Source organism: Hakea prostrata, chromosome 10 (genome assembly GCF_041222555.1).
Source record: "Hakea prostrata isolate BN-2017 chromosome 10, UWA_Hpros_2, whole genome shotgun sequence".
Classification (NCBI taxonomy): Eukaryota; Viridiplantae; Streptophyta; class Magnoliopsida; order Proteales; family Proteaceae; genus Hakea; species Hakea prostrata.
Window position 1 is genome coordinate 14,135,676 of NC_142609.1, and position 15,639 is coordinate 14,151,314.

The 15,639-nt window shown below is 35.9% G+C and overlaps 1 protein-coding gene across 2 annotated transcripts; it reads left to right on the forward strand.

The window, feature by feature from the left end:
* Positions 1-10,110: 10,110 nt before the first annotated feature.
* Positions 10,111-14,814, forward strand: LOC149002053 (Transcription elongation factor (TFIIS) family protein). 2 transcript variants are annotated; one of them, XM_089138244.1, is made up of 10 exons: positions 10,111-10,288; positions 10,685-11,176; positions 11,638-11,706; positions 11,888-11,970; positions 12,646-12,707; positions 12,800-12,930; positions 13,054-13,081; positions 13,195-13,499; positions 13,603-13,693; positions 13,796-14,814. In XM_089138244.1, the coding sequence occupies exons 2-10, from the start codon at positions 10,688-10,690 to the stop codon at positions 13,930-13,932; spliced, it is 1,395 nt and encodes a 464-aa protein (XP_088994370.1). In that variant the 5' UTR covers positions 10,111-10,288; positions 10,685-10,687; the 3' UTR covers positions 13,933-14,814. The 2 variants fall into 2 exon arrangements, with proteins under 2 accessions (XP_088994370.1, XP_088994369.1); XM_089138243.1 differs by having other exon boundaries at positions 10,111-10,449; positions 13,796-14,812.
* Positions 14,815-15,639: the final 825 nt, after the last annotated feature.

The window sequence follows — 15,639 nt, forward strand, 5'->3', positions numbered from 1 at the left end:
AGCTGCTTATCACTTGGACCAACCCCTGTTGGTGATTGTGCAAGCTCTTTTGTTATCTCTTAGATAGATCACTTAACCATCTATTATTACAAAAAAATAATACAAAGTTAGGTGCACTAATTGGATTAAAATGACTTAGAAAATTAGGGCTTGGATCACGGTTAATGTAAGGGTCAATATTTTAAAGTCATGGTTAAAATCAGAGCTAAAATAAGGATTAAAATTAGGGTCAAGATCAGAGACAAGATTAAACCTAGAATCATGACTATAATTAGGGCTAAATCAAGACTAGGATTCAGGTCAAAATTAGAGTTAGAATCATGACCAGAATTAGGGCTTTAGAGTCAAAACGAAAGGAAAAAATTAACGTCAGTTAAAGCCAAATCAGGGTTAGGATCATAGCGAAAATCAAAGTCAAAATCAAGCCCAAAGTTAGGAAAGGTTCGTAAGGGGTCGGACGGCATGGTTTAAAGTATCAGTAACGAGTATCGTACCAATCAGGTGATTTTAAGAGACGCATCGTTTTGTATCACGTATTGTATCGTACTGGTCAAAGTATTTTAGTGCAATTAATCCAATAGAGAGACATCTCGATGTATCCAATATGGATATGTATCAACTAATATCGTGTCATATCATAGAATACTTTTAAACATTGTTAAATAAGATAAACTGTAATCCTACGCCGACCCATGATCCTAATTCAGAGTTAGAATATTTTAGCTTTGACCTGCCCTCAAGATCAAAATCCTAAAGCCTAAACCCTATTTAGACTCAAGGGCAAGTAAGGCCACCAATGCCAAACTTGTATCCCTAAATGATTCAAATTAATCAATTATGTCCCTATTGTCTGGTAAATAAGGTTAGTCATCACTGCCCAACATAAGTGGCAAGGTAAATCAAAATTAAAACCTATAAACCTAGTGATGTATGGCTACAATTGGGATAACATTTGAAATACCAGGAGACATGTGTAACAAAAAAGATTAATGGATAGGAACATAATTTGCTATATTCTCCTTTCTCATGCGATAAAGCATAATTAACTAAGGTTGCAACTAGGCCGAGTTGGCCAATTGAGCAGAGATTTTCAAAACCCTGATCTTGAGCCTTAGGCAGGATAAGACTAGGCACTTAAACTTGATTTTGGCCCTGACTCTAGCCTTAATTTTGACCCTACAGGGTAAGGGCGGGTGGAGACAAGCAAGAAAGTTAAATCTGACTGTGACATTCATCCTAGCCCTTACCCTGACCCTACAAGTTCAAGAATAGTAATCAGTAGAGCCCGGCAAGACGCTTAAACCTGACCATGGCCCTGACCCTACAAAGTTACGTGGGCAAGATCAGGGTAGACATTAAACTTGACAATAAACCCAGACGTTCACAAAATAATAAAATAATACATAATTACCCTATTTTTACTAATAATAACCTACAATATGATAAGGTCGGGTCCAACCTAGCAAGTTGATCCTAGTAAAATGCTTAACCTTAAACCTGATCCTGTCATGTTCCTCATTATCAAAATTTTGATCCCAAACCTCACATAGGCTCAGGTGGAACTAGGAAACTTACTTGGTGAAGTGACAAGCCAACTTTCTCATCTCAAGTCTTTTTTAAATTCCACAAAATGTGTGGGATTTCGTGGAAAAATAAAAAGTAGGACCCACAATTAACACTTTTTTCACAAAATTCATTCATTTCATTTTCTTCTCTCACCCTATTACATATAGGGCCCACATTTTTTTTTTTCACCCTTTTTTCCCACCCCACTCTTGCAAACAAACACAGCCCAACTGTTTGAAAAAAAAAGAGTGACGAAGGTGAGGTAGTATAATAGTTACAAGTGGAAGGAGGGATCCGGATCCTCACCCCGTCAGGGTAGCATAGGGTGCTCCCCGACGGGTTCCCGACCACACAAAACACTGGGGCCCACGGATGAAATTTTAAACTTTTTTTTGTTTTTTCCAAAAAGTGTTTTTCACCGTGGGCCCTACTGTTTTGTGTGGTCGGGGGAGCTGATCTGGACTCGGGAGGGGTTGTCCAAAAAACTATTTTCTATTAAGTCCACTTAACAAATAACACGTGATCCACGAGTTACACGAGTTAGTAGCTAAACCCAGAGGTTCCTAGTCTAAATTCTTCTTTAAGTACAATTAGTTTAATAGTTTGATTAGTGACTGAACTAATGACTTTGAGATGTCAAGTTGTTATAAAATTATAAAATTCTGTGACTACATAAACTTCTGTGGTCCTTAATCTCACCTTTATTAATATGTATAACATCATAATTCTAAAACTATTGAAAGTTTCACCGATCTTCTATTATTATTATTATTTAAGAAAAGGGGAATTAAAGTAGAGGAACCTTAGCTTAGCACTTTTTCACTTAATTGCTTCATTATCACACTCTTAATTAACATTCTAGATCTCAACAACAATTGCCTTCTCTCTTAGTTTGTTGTTTGATGCTTTTAAAAATAACAAACGGTGGATATCGGTTCTTGTACTAATTCGTTTTTTTTATATGTATTTTTTTTTTTAATCCGAAGAGTTTATATATAGGGTGGGGGAATGGGTGTAAACCCAGGGCCTCTCCTTGGGAAGTTGGGCTTTTTATATGTATTTTTATACTGAGAGACCTGTTCTTTTGTTTGGATTTGAAATTTGATAAACTCATTTTGCAAATATACCCAATTGAGCCCACAATATGAAAATTTTAGTTTTCAAGTCCACAATTGAGACCTTCACGATTGAGATCATTTTAGTAAATTTCTATTCCCTTGATACATGCCTTACGTGTTTAAAAAAATTCATTCTGCAGACTATTTTTCTCATTTGTTCGTTTTTTTAAGATTAAAGTGTTCTAAAAACTCCTACCACCTGTTATTTTATGCTTTGAAAATAAAAAAACATAATTGTTGTTCTCCAATAACAAAATAAGGTTACAGTAGTTGTCTGAGATCATTATCAAAAGCATCCCTATATTTTTTTCAAGTTGCAAAAAATAATAAGAGATAATTATTGAGGTATCCCTGTATTATAGCTTAATTATTATCTTATTTGTTTTGCTCGTAAAATTACTAATTCAATCTTAAACTTTATTCAAAATAATTGATATACAGGTAGTATTGAACTCCATTAGTTAATTATCATTTAAAATACAAAGGCAAAATTAATATTTTATTTAATTTTTCTAAATAAACTTTTTAGCTTCTTAAATCTAATGATGAGCAAAATAGTTGCTATCCATTTTTCATGAATAACCTCTTAAGAATGCTAAAAAGTGAGGGAAATTATGATAATTCTATAAAGAATAATATTCAATTGGTAATTAAATTAATTAATATAAGGGTATCAATTGTTATTCCAAGAATAAATAAAATAAAGCTTAGGTTGGTACGTAATTTGTCACATCAAATCCATTAAAGTTAATTTTGACTTTTCTCATTTGTCGTTTCTGTTAATTAAAATTAAAATTGGCAGTTTGGCATTACTATTGTAATTTATCTAAAAAAGTAATTCTTACCAAAAAAAAAAAAATCTTTTTTTTTTTTGGTAAAAATACTATTAAAATGATAAATTTACATAATTAATGTAACTTCGAAACCAAACGTTTCTGTCACAGACAAGATTAACACGTGAGTCACGTTTTGGCTTTGGACACAAGTTTTCTAAAGGGATTTTTATTCGCGGCAGAGCAGATATTGTCCACGCACTATCGCAAATTCACACCTGGCAGTATGAAATCGAAAAGTCACTATTAAAAGAGTTGGGATGTGATCGTAATTTTAAAATTTGTTTTACAAATGAGGTTTTAAAACTTTTTAAATTTACATTAAAAGTCCCTCATAATTAAGGGTGTCAATTTGGTACTGAAACCGTTTAGTCGTACCGAACCGCGCCGTTTAAAACTGCACTGTTTCAATTTCGGTACAGTATGTACCGAAAACTGTTTTCTAAATTTGGTACGGTACGGTTTTGGTATAAGGATCCATACCGTCGGTATGTACCGCATACCGTACCACAAAACCAAATACCAAAACCAAAACCAAATTTCGTACCGTATTTGGGTTTATTTGTGTGATTTTCTATTTCAACTTATAACCCTAACATTTAGCTTTAGCATTTAGTTCCATGCAATTTAGAGCTTCATTTTGTTTAATGGGCTCCAATTGTCACAAGCTTGGTGGTACACTTGTACTTTTGTATCTCTAATTCTCTATTAATGGTTGTTGGTGAGAGCTTTCTCAGGTAGTTAGTTTCATAGATTTTACATTCCTAGACAAAGCCTCACTTGACAAAGTTGATTCTAGGTTAAGGCAAAAGCCCAGCTGGCCCAACCCAGTTTTGTCGCAACCTTAAAAATGCAAAATCGATACAGGTGTAGAATCTAGGCATAAGAATGTTGAAGATACTGATACTTTTGTATTGCATTGCAATAAAACAATCAATTTATTTTATACTAATTTCAACAGATCTCCTGTAGTATTTTATGATGAAACAAAAATAAGTTCAAGGTAATCTATATATGTGGGGTTTGTGGGAGTAAAACCCCACATTCTGATTAGAAAAATAGACTTTCTCATACCAAATTTATACCGTACCAAATACCAAACAGTGCCATTTTTTCATATCGATTTTATACCGAAATCATACAGCACAACTTTTTAAAATACCTTTTTCATACCGTACAGTATAAATTCGGAATGGTACGGTTTCGGTATGAGGTTTTCAAAATCAATACCATACCATACCGTACCGAATTACCGGTACTGTACCAAATTGACACCCTTACTCGTAATTGATGAAAGCCTTCTCTCGTCAAATTTAGAATCCTATTTCGTTGAATGCACACCAACTTCGTCGATCAAACCTCTGTGCTCTTCAAAATCCTCATTTTTTTTTTTGGAGAAAAGGAGACTTTATATTAATAGAAATAAATAAAATACAAACAATAATACAGGATTAGGTTCTAAAGAACCTACGACCCTGTCGCTCTTCTACAACATATTGAGAGAGCTGAGCAGGCAAAGAGAGAGGATCCAACAAAATTTCTTGGTCCAACGTTGCCAATCCGGCTAAAAAATCTGCGCACCTATTAGTCTCCCTAACACCATGCACCAAAATATACTCCTAAAACAAGGATCTCAAGTGAAGAATATCCTCAACAATGTGTAGTATCCCCCAATGTGGGCGGTAAGTACCCAGTAAAGTCCTAATTGCCACTTCGGAGTTTGAATGCACTAAAACCTTATTGCAGCCGTATTGTTGCGCAAATTGCAAGCCACACCGAATTGCAAGCATCTCAGCATGAAAAACACCCACATTAGCACAACCACCAGAACAAGCAAAAATAACATCACCCCTGCAATTTCGAGCCATAGCACCATACCCTCAAATATGTCCCCGGAGAGAACCGTCACAGTTGATCAGGATCCAACCCCATGGCGGCGGTAACCAATAATGAACAGAACTCTTAACCTGAGCAAAAGAAACCGAAATACCCCAACTAGAGAAGAATTGTCTCTGTCTCGAGCAATCCTCCACCACTAGCTTTGCAATTTGAAACCGTAATCGGGTCATCTTAGCCACTAAGTAAAAGATGTCAAGGTCACTCCGAGAGCCCTTCTGAAAGGTACGATTATTCCTTTCCTGCCACAAAAAGTAAATCATGGTAACAAAGCTGAATCGTCTCACATCATTCAAGCTATCGGATCCCCTGAAATGCTCAATGCACCATTGCAAGGCGTCTGCCCACGAGAGAGGACCTGGATCCTCATTTGACGTTTAGGAATCGAATCAAAATCCATATTAACCGGATTGTAAATGATACAAGAGGAACCAAAACTATGTGAACAATCCACTCGTTTCCTCAAGATTTTTGTCACAACAATACTCAAGTTTCATGTTATTTTTCAACGGAGATGTAAACCATCCCAAATTGAAACCACTAGCATTTCAATAAATATTAGTACATGTTTGTAGCAATAGTTCTTCTTCTTCTCTCCCCCCTCTTGTCGTTTTCGCTCTCCTTCTATGTCGATAATCTAGCGTCCCTATTTTCTAGATCTTCTCTCGTCTTCTTGTTTGTGTTTTAGGCAAGGAACGATATTTCGTTGAATTCGGTGGTTCGCTCTTGGGCCCTTTTCGGTTCGGTGATTACCGATCGCCGAAATTTGGTGATATATTGTTCCTTGGTTTTAGGTCATTTTCCTTTCACAACTAATGAAAATCTTGAAAAATAAAACAACGATTATTTTTTCAGATAATTCTTTTTTTATTTCACAAAAAAAATGAGGGACATTATTTTGTAAATTAATAAAATTTAAGTCCTTAAAATATAAAAACTAAAATCAATATTTATAAATAAATCTTCACTAGTTGAATCTCAACCGTTCAATCAAATAGTGATGACGTGGCACTATGAGAACCGTCGGCAGTAGAATAAAAATCCTACAAAGCAACTATTAAATGGAAATATAGGTAAACATAGGGGGCTTTACTGGTAAATAAAAAAGATGAATTACCTTTACCTATGTCGAATTCAGGGAACAAGCCAGAGCTCATTCCTCGAAAAGGATATGAGACTGCTATAACCGAAATTGCTTTAGTGTTGCGTAGCACCTTGTAGCCTACCATCCAGATTGAAACTTGTGATCAAGACGAAATCTCGGTCACTTGTTTCCTATAAGTGATCTTTTCTTTGTGAAGTTGAATTTTGAAACAAATAATCAAAATTTTGTCTCGATCACAAGTTTCGATCTGAATAGTAAATTGCAAGCACTCAAGTAAGGCTCAACTATAATAGTTTTCGAGCACTTACATCTTATTTTGTGGAAGTTGAGGTTCATCTGGACTAGCTTGCGCGCACCTTGATTACATCCTCAAGGGGGAGACGCTGTCTGTAAAGATCAAACCCATGACCTCTCTACTAAGAAGTATGGATCTCTACCACTTACATCTTATTTTGCCATGTGTGAAATTTCAAAATTTGGATAACCACGTGAGAAATGCAGAGTTGGACGACTAGCAAAAACATGACCGTTACCACTTGCAATTTCCATGATATTCATTTTGTCTCCCGTTGTCACTTTACAGTTTTTATATTCAATATTCAAATCTATATTAACTCCACCTCTTTCTTTCTCCACTCTATGAAACCCTAAGGACCAAGCCACGGTTTAAGGTGGAAAGCCTCTATCTCTTCGCCTCTTCTTCTTCTTCTTCCTCACCTCCTCTCTCTGCCTTTTCTTGTTATTTTTCATCTTCCTCATTTCTCCTATCTCCTCTTCACTTCTCTGAACTCTTTCTCCTTTTTTCTTCTTCCTCTTTCAACTTTCTCCGCAATGTTCCTTTTCTTTTTCCCTATTTATTGTATATGTCTGCTTTGGAAGTTCTGATGCTGCATGCCCCTGCCGTAGTCTTTATATTGCTGCTTGTTGCCACCTTCGCACCTCTCAGCCAAAGCCTCTACTACAGTATCATTCGGCCATAGATATGGCCAATAAAAAGTCACCGTTGTCGAATCACAAAGTCAAGCGGCGAAACCTCCCTAGACGTCCAACTTCCCACTTGATCCAGTAGTTGTTCAAGTTGTAGCTGTTCCGCCCTTGTGGCATGTTATATCTCCACCCCTTGTGACGTGTTTTCTCTCCGCTCATGTGACGTATTGGTCTCTACCTTTGTTGTATGTTTTTGCCTATTCGGGCATTTGTGATAGAAAATGCGTTTTTCGCATCTTTTGAGCTTATTAGTTACTGTTTAATTTACAACTTTATTTCCAAGATTTTATTGGACTTAACTCATACCTTAATGACCCTGTCTATAACATGTATGACAGTTTGATCGAATTCCACTCCTTGGTTTTAGATGTTTCTATTCGAGCCTTGTGTTTCCATGCTTCTATCTTTCTGTTTTGCTTTTTTTTTGACGTGTTTTCGTATTTCTTTCTAGTTAAATGGATGAAGTTTGTCTTTTTATCCAAAAAAAAATTCATATCTATATTTAAATTAAATATAACTAATGTTTTGCTTGCATTTTTTTATTATATTTTTCTTTTTTGATTTAAAGATTCATTCAGACCAACTTATGCACACCTCAACCAAGGGTGAAGTGGATTTAACATCGAGGAGGGCCAAATTATGATTAAAAAAATTATACCATTAATATATTTTTTTTTAAATAACTCATTATCTTTAGTTGAGCATTTTTTTAATTATATACTTAGGTCTTCCAATGTTTTTGTAGATTTTTTTTGCTAATGAAGCACGTCGTCTCTCTTTGTCTAGGTCTTGGTGGAATGTCCCACCATTATTCATAATTGATGCTTTATTGTTGTCAAGATTTCCTGGCTTTAAGTCTTTTATATAGGGGTGTAAACAAATTTGATTTGGATCAGATAGTGATAATATCATATCTGCATCGTATTGTATTCAGACAAATTTAGATAATATCTTATCGGTTTTTTACAAATTCAATCAGATTCGGATGATAATCGGATAATTGTTTTTTTAAGTAGATTCTTCTCAATAAACATAAATACAAATTGAATACAACTTTTCAACTACTTGTTAGCAACTTTACAATTTTATTTGTAAGGGCTAGCCCTTCGAAATTTAAGAATTGCAACTTTAGTAATTATCTTAGTAGAAAATCTAGAAAAGTAGTCACATATCTCAAGTAAAAATTATAAAACTAAGAAAAATAAATCCAAATAAGTAACTTCATCAGATAATTTAATCGGATGGATAATAATCAGTAGGAAATGGGCATTATATATCCTCATCTTATTAGTAATCAAAAAATACATATGCGAATTCAGGAGTGGATTTCAATTATCCATTACACCCCTAATTTTATATAATCAAACTTTCAAAATTTGATAATAAAAAAAAGGCTGAAAAAGCAATTTAAAAAATTAAGTTGTGAAATGAGTAATTTAAAAAAAATAGAGGGAGACCAAGTACTACTACTTCACACATGAAAATGGAACCAAACAGAAAACTCGGGAAAATCAAAAAACAAAAAGCATGGATAGAGGGCCTCAGTTTTTGTTTTTTATTTTTTATTTTTATTATTTATAAATTTATGTATATAAATTCATTTTGATTTTTTTTTTTTTTTTCAATCGTTTGGCTCTCTTCCGTGAAATATTGATCCTCTTATATTAAACCGTGACTCTTCCCCGAGAAGGGCAAAAATGCTATACCATCCATATCAAAGAATAACACGTGTCAAGTGCAAAGCGATCAGATCTTACCCACTTTTTTTTTTTGCGAAAGATCTTACCAACCCAGACATTTAAAAGATTCCATTTTGTTTCCCCCATTTACGGACGAGAGCCTTTATTTCTAAAAATGCTTGCTGACGTGGATATAAAAAACGTCTACCCTATCTATCGCTTTGTCAGGAATTATTCTCAATGGGAACTCCACCGGCTAGTTAATGTAGCATCTCGAAACCGATAACTTCCATTATGCGCTTCGCCACGTGGCACCCCCAGAGTTGAAATCGCTTTGAATATTAATGTCGCCAGATTACATGCCCCAGACTTCCCGCGTGTACTTGCCGCCAAAAAATCATGTCTGTCAAAACAAAATTTTTTTTTCTGAGCCGCAAAAAGATCCCACGTGGACCACCGTAATTCCAAAAATACCCCTAACCAAAACCAATAGCGCAGCTATTCCCTTTTCCACTCAGGTGGGCCCCACTTAATTAATCCAGATTAATGAATCCTAGCCATTAAAGCATGATCAGCGATTTTAGTCAACAAAGTAGACGGCTAAGATGACGATATCCATTGACGTTGACCATTCATAGACCGCCTAGCAGGCGGTTTTCCAACTCAACGGAAAAGTCTAGGTCAGTGTCCCAGTGAAATAGTAAAAAATATATATATATTTTTCGTAAGATAAATTATAATATTTTTTTTTAATTAAAAAAAAATGATGATAATAAATATTCTGTAGAAATGTTGACAGATGAGGAGATTTGTAGAATATAAACAGGTTTCCATTAACCGGTGCTTCGGTTTCGGTACTGTTTATTCAATACATTTTTTTGCAGTTGGTTATCTGATTCGGTAGGGTTTCTGGTTCTAAGTTGAGAAGAAAAGAAAAAAAAAAGAGAAAAAAGAAAAAAAAAAAAAAAGAAAAAAAGAAAAAAAGAAAAAAAAATACATCAGAAAAAAAATCCCAGTTTTTTTGGTGGGAGGAGGATTTCTTTCTCCCCTCCTTCCTTCTCTATTTGGAGAATCAATCGATATCGATAAACTCTCAAGTCTCAGGTTGGGTTTTTAAGCGATTATCAGTGGAACCCAGGTGTATAATTTTGGATGGTTGGCTGTAGAAACTTTGAGTTCTTAGGTTACTTGGAAGTATCGTTTTGTCTGAAATTCTTGTTTCTTGGTTTCATGACAATCGGAGATTTTCGAGTTTGGTTAACCGGGTAAACCCTTTAACGTTTTCTCTCTAAATCGGTAGGAGATTCAGTTCTGGGTTTTTTCTTTTCTTGTCTCTTTGTTTTTGGAGTTATCAGTTTATGAATTCGTTGCTGCAGTTTCTTTTGTTTCGGTATTTGTCATTTTTTTTTTGTTTTTGGGGGGTCTTGATCGGAGATTCTCATAGGAGGTTCGAGAAAGATCTTCTCGCTCTGATTCTTGGGCTTCCATTTTTTTTCTCAGTTGATGCAGAAGAATCTGATCCGCGGTTTTGATATTTCAACCATGGCTACGAAGTCTGGTTCGCTCGATTACTGGCGGAAGTACTTTCGGTGCACGAATTCGGACATTTTTGAGGTTATCGAATATGCAATCATGCTGGCTGCTGCAGATTGTCCTAATGAGTTCAAGAACAGGAGGGATAGAATTGCGGAGAAGCTTTATACCTGTATATACACTAGATGTTCTGGGTGTGATCATGTAGAGCTACCTGTGCCAGGGGAGGAAGAAGGCGATGATCTTGGTTGTAAAACTAGTGGTAATTTTGTGGGTTCTGTTGAGAAGGAGAGCAAAGTTAATAGCTCTACAACTGATAATGCTGACAAAGATATGAAAGGGGTGACCAATTACAGCTACGATGAAGCTGAGGCTCTAACTGAGGAGATTGAAGAAGAGAATCAGATTGTTGGTGAGGTCTTGAGGATCAAAGATATCTTTGTGAATAGTCAAGATCAGGTTTTTCCCAAACACTGCAACCAGTGTTCCATCATGTTGTTTTGATAATTTAGGATTCTGTTATTGCTATGGTATTTCCCTAGTTTTTTAACTTCCTTTTTTGGGATAAAACCCTAGTTTGGAATTTCAATTTTATGTTGATGAGGATGGAAATGACAGTGTAGAATGTATCGCTGAGTTGAGTGGATTATAATTCAATTATTCCAGAACTGAACTATAATCCTTTTTGGAATCTTCCTAGTTGTTTTGGGATGTGGATCATCACATTACTCTTGCTTCAAGTTTTTCAGTGTTTTCGGTTCTGATTGGTGTTAGTATAAAGTTCTGTTCCCATTATTTTGATAGTGTTGTGCTTTGGAATGTTCGATTATAGTTTTTCGGTTTTTCTAATTGTCTGCTCCTTAACTTTTTCGCGGGATTTCCGGTTCTGATCTTGGTGCTTTGATTACTGCTATTTACAGTCTGATGCGATTTTATACGAATCATTAAGGAGGCTTCAATTGATGGCACTTACTGTGGATACGTTGAAGGTTCGAATCGAATTTAATTCTGTCAGGGACTTCTTTCTATTTGTGTTGGGCAGTTGAATGTCAATTTACATTCGTTATTTTTAATCATACTTCCACTCCATTCATTAGCTATTTAATAAGTTGTCTGGCTACTTGCTATTATTGTAATTTGACGGTTTTCTTTCGAATTTGCTTGCTGCAGGCAACTGAAATTGGAAAGGCAGTAAATGGCATTCGTAAGAACAATAATAAAAAGATTCGTCAGCTTGCAAGAACTCTTATTGAGTATGAAATAACTATCCCTGGCTATCGTAAATTCCCCCCCCCCCTCTGTTATTTATAGTATAGTATAGAGCTGTGTGACCTGGATATTCTTAAACAAGTGCGCCATCCAATATCAGACGGTAAAATTTGGAACTTCTGTAGCAGAGTTGTATCAATGCTAGTTCTTGCCTTTCTGACCTAAACTGGGGTTTAGTTTAGTAATGTACACCTAAAATTCTTAGCCGTCAATATTTCGAAGCTCATTTCTGCTTGTTTTTCAGCTTCTGCATTTGGAAGTTGACTAATATGACAAGCCATTCCTTTTCCACTTACAAACAGATGACAACCTACAGAGCTAATGCTGCCCTTGCTGAGTCCTAGATAGCAAAGCAGCCTGATTACGAAATTTGTTAAATTTACGTTTACTCCTTAGGTGAAACTTCTTTGTGTTTTTCTTTTCCCTGGTGAAGGGGGGTTTGATATAATCAATCAATGATGGTTCCTTTTATTACCTGTAACCTGATCACAATAATTTCAGTGGAACTATTCTGATTATTCTTCTACTAAGAACCTTGGAATAATTCGTTTCCTTTTGTAGAAGCCATGGTGAAAGTCGTTGTGGTTTTTCCTTTATTCTGCTTTTGGATTTGCAAAAGTCATCTAGCTTACTGGCATAATTTTCATTGTCAAATCCAGTGGCTGGAAGGATTTGGTTGATGAGTGGGTGAATGCTACAGCTGCTGCTGCTGCAGTTACCGGTGTGATGTTTCTGCAGTTTGTTTTATAGTTGGTTTAGAAGTGTTTTACAATCTCTTGGCCGAACTAAATTTCTGTACTTGTGGATTTATAGGTACAACAGATGCTTCTCCAGATTCTGTCAACCCTTCTGTTGTTGTTGATGATGAAGAAGGGCTCCCTTCACCTCCACTGGATGAAGGAGCATTCTTTACCACTCAGACTACTTCAATGGAGCTTTCTCAGGTAGGAAAAGAAAAGTTCTTTCTTATTTTAGAAATACATCCCTTTTCAAATTTTTTATTGTTTGATACTGATTGGTTTCCTTTTTTTCCCCCACCTTTTCGGAACTTATCTGGGCGTACAAAGTTCTTTGATGGCATGGATGATGATGGAAGTGAGTTAATTTTTATTAATCTCTTCTACTTCCGATATGTTTTTTTGTCTCTTATGGACCCTTTCTTGCTAAATTGCCCCTTATTTAACTTTCTACTGGAAATGCTTATGCAGATCCTCGAAACAATGGGGAATTCGAAAAGAAAAAGGAGAATGGGAGAAAAACAACAACGGAGAGCTACAAAAACGCCGATAGGGTACTGCTGCTTCCAAATGAGTCAAATATTCCCACCAAGGATAGCAAGGCCCAGCCAGTTAGGAAACCCGAAGCTGTTCTCAAGCAAATGAAGCCCTCCAATACTGAGTCTGGGCCAGGGAGACCTCCAAAGCAAAGCTCAGTGCCCAAATCCAACAGTGAAACAAAGTTCCAACAAAAAATGGAAATCAAGGGAATCCAGAGAAGGCCTGGTCAACAAGATGTAAGTGTCACAAAGTAGTTTGTGTGGTTTCATGTTCCAGTTCTTATCACTGAAACTTGTTTTTTTATTTCCAAATGCTAATCATCTTAGTTTATCTTAATAGAAACCAAAGTCATCAGATGAAAATTCAGTCAGAGCAAAACTCGAAGCTGCTAAGAGGAAGCTTCAAGAAGGATACCAACAAGCTGAGAATGGTTATTCATCCCCTACCTTGGTTACCTTGCTTCTTTGTTTTAAGTAGGAAATGTTAAACTCAGTCTGATAGGCCACTTACATTTCTTCTTCTTTGTGTACAGCCAAGAAACAACGGACAATACAAGTCATGGAGTTGTGTGACCTTCCCAAGCAGGGGCTTGGTCATAAACCATCTCCTCTTGGCAAACCTGGTAAACCTGGCAACCAAAACCGACATTGGGCAAATGGTCGCCGATGAATGTGGTGATGTTACATCAAATTTTGTGGAACTGGATGTGATTACAACTTGTTCCTTCCATCACAGAAGGCAATGATGGGAGAAACATCAAACCCCTCCTGACATTCCATCTCTTAACCCAGCCAGTAGTGTAGGAATTCTAGGTTTGGTACCGATGAATTTTTTTGGCAAGGAGAAGATGGAGCTGGGGAACAACTCAAAGTTGGGTTAAGGTCTCTGACATTCCTATCGGAACATTCAAACAAATGATTACGAGTAGTCAAGTGAATTAGATGGAAAGACAGTATGATAGGACCCAACCAAAATAGAGGAACTTTTTTTCTTCTGGTCAAAAATATAGAGGAACTGAAGCTGAACATGTTCATGATATAGTTATAGTTAACCATTCAATAGTCTTGTTTATCCCTCCCTTAAACTCTTCCTTGACATTTATCACATATGGCAATCATATTGCGCTTTGTGATGTGCATTCTTATAGAATCCTTTTTCTGTGTCATCTGTTGATCTTGTTTTGTTCTTGACAATCAGTTGTTGCTTTCTTCTGATACTAGTGGTGGGTTTTGCTGATCTGTGCAAATTTATGTCTGACTTAGCTTTCATGTGATGAACTAGGGGGTTGAGGTGCACTGCATGCATACAAAATTCTGAAATCCAGTTTAACTGGGAAAGTTATCCTTTCCTTGGCAGCCAATCTTGTTTACATGGTCCACACATTTGAACAGTGTTTGTGTGTGTGTTTTTTCCTTGGAAAACTACTACTTTTCTTAATTTTACTTGTCATGGCATGACTTTGAACCGTTTGAATTTCATATCTAACGGTCAAAATTCATGAACAGTGGAACCCTTCCGGGTCTATGGTGACAAAAACAATGGAGATCTATAGTAGATCTATGTTCACCTTGTGGGCCCCATCCCTCAAGTAGGAAAAAATTAATCATTACATCCTCAGGAAGTTGACGGTCCCTATTGGGAGTCCCATTCTCCATTCCATTATTTTGTTGTTGACTGGGAGTTCTGTCGGTATTGGGCGTGGGGTCCACACCAACTAAACGGCGCTTATTTTTTTTTATTAGTAAGAAAAAGGAAATAAACAGAGTGGGCATAAAGGAGTTGAAAAGCTGACTTTGGAATGAATTATAAAAATGATTTTTGCGTTTTCTCCCATTTGAAAGAGACTTGAAAGAGTGATGTCTTTTTAGTTTTTTCCTTGTGTGATTTGGTTGTGTTGTGAAATTTTTTACTTATTTTATTTCATCATATCTACTCGAGATCCATTAAGGGATAAGATCAGAGAATCCCATATGAGTTGGCTTCTTCTGGTTGCGATTTAGACCCAGAAGCAATTGATTGGAGATAAAAGTCTTAGATCCACTTATATATTCTTACCCATAAAAGAGAGATCCGTATCTGTATATTTGTGGATATGGGTTTTTCTGATTGATGAGTTTGCTATAGAAGGTCAGCACATTATATGGATTGGTTTGGAAAGGAACCCACAAGATAAATGGTGTTCAGATGGGCATGTCTCCTCTTGCTTTTCTGAGAAAACAAGTTTTGATTGACAATATAAAGGAGTTCTCTTTGGGTTTTGATAATAAAAAAAAAAAGGGTATTCATGATAAATCACCTTTTCATATGAACAATAACATATAAAAATTTTAACTTTGAATTGCCATCATAAGAAGGTATATGAAATAAATAAAATGA

What these genes read in the sequence shown, in the direction of transcription:
- LOC149002053 (XM_089138244.1), top strand. Translation starts at nt 10,688, where the DNA reads ATGCAGAAGAATCTGATCCGCGGTTTTGATATTTCAACCATGGCTACG. An exon ending in TTACTGTGGATACGTTGAAG is followed by an intron (nt 11,707 to 11,887) that starts GTTCGAATCGAA and finishes TGCTTGCTGCAG; the next exon opens with GCAACTGAAATTGGAAAGGC. An exon ending in CTTCAATGGAGCTTTCTCAG is followed by an intron (nt 12,931 to 13,053) that starts GTAGGAAAAGAA and finishes GGGCGTACAAAG; the next exon opens with TTCTTTGATGGCATGGATGA.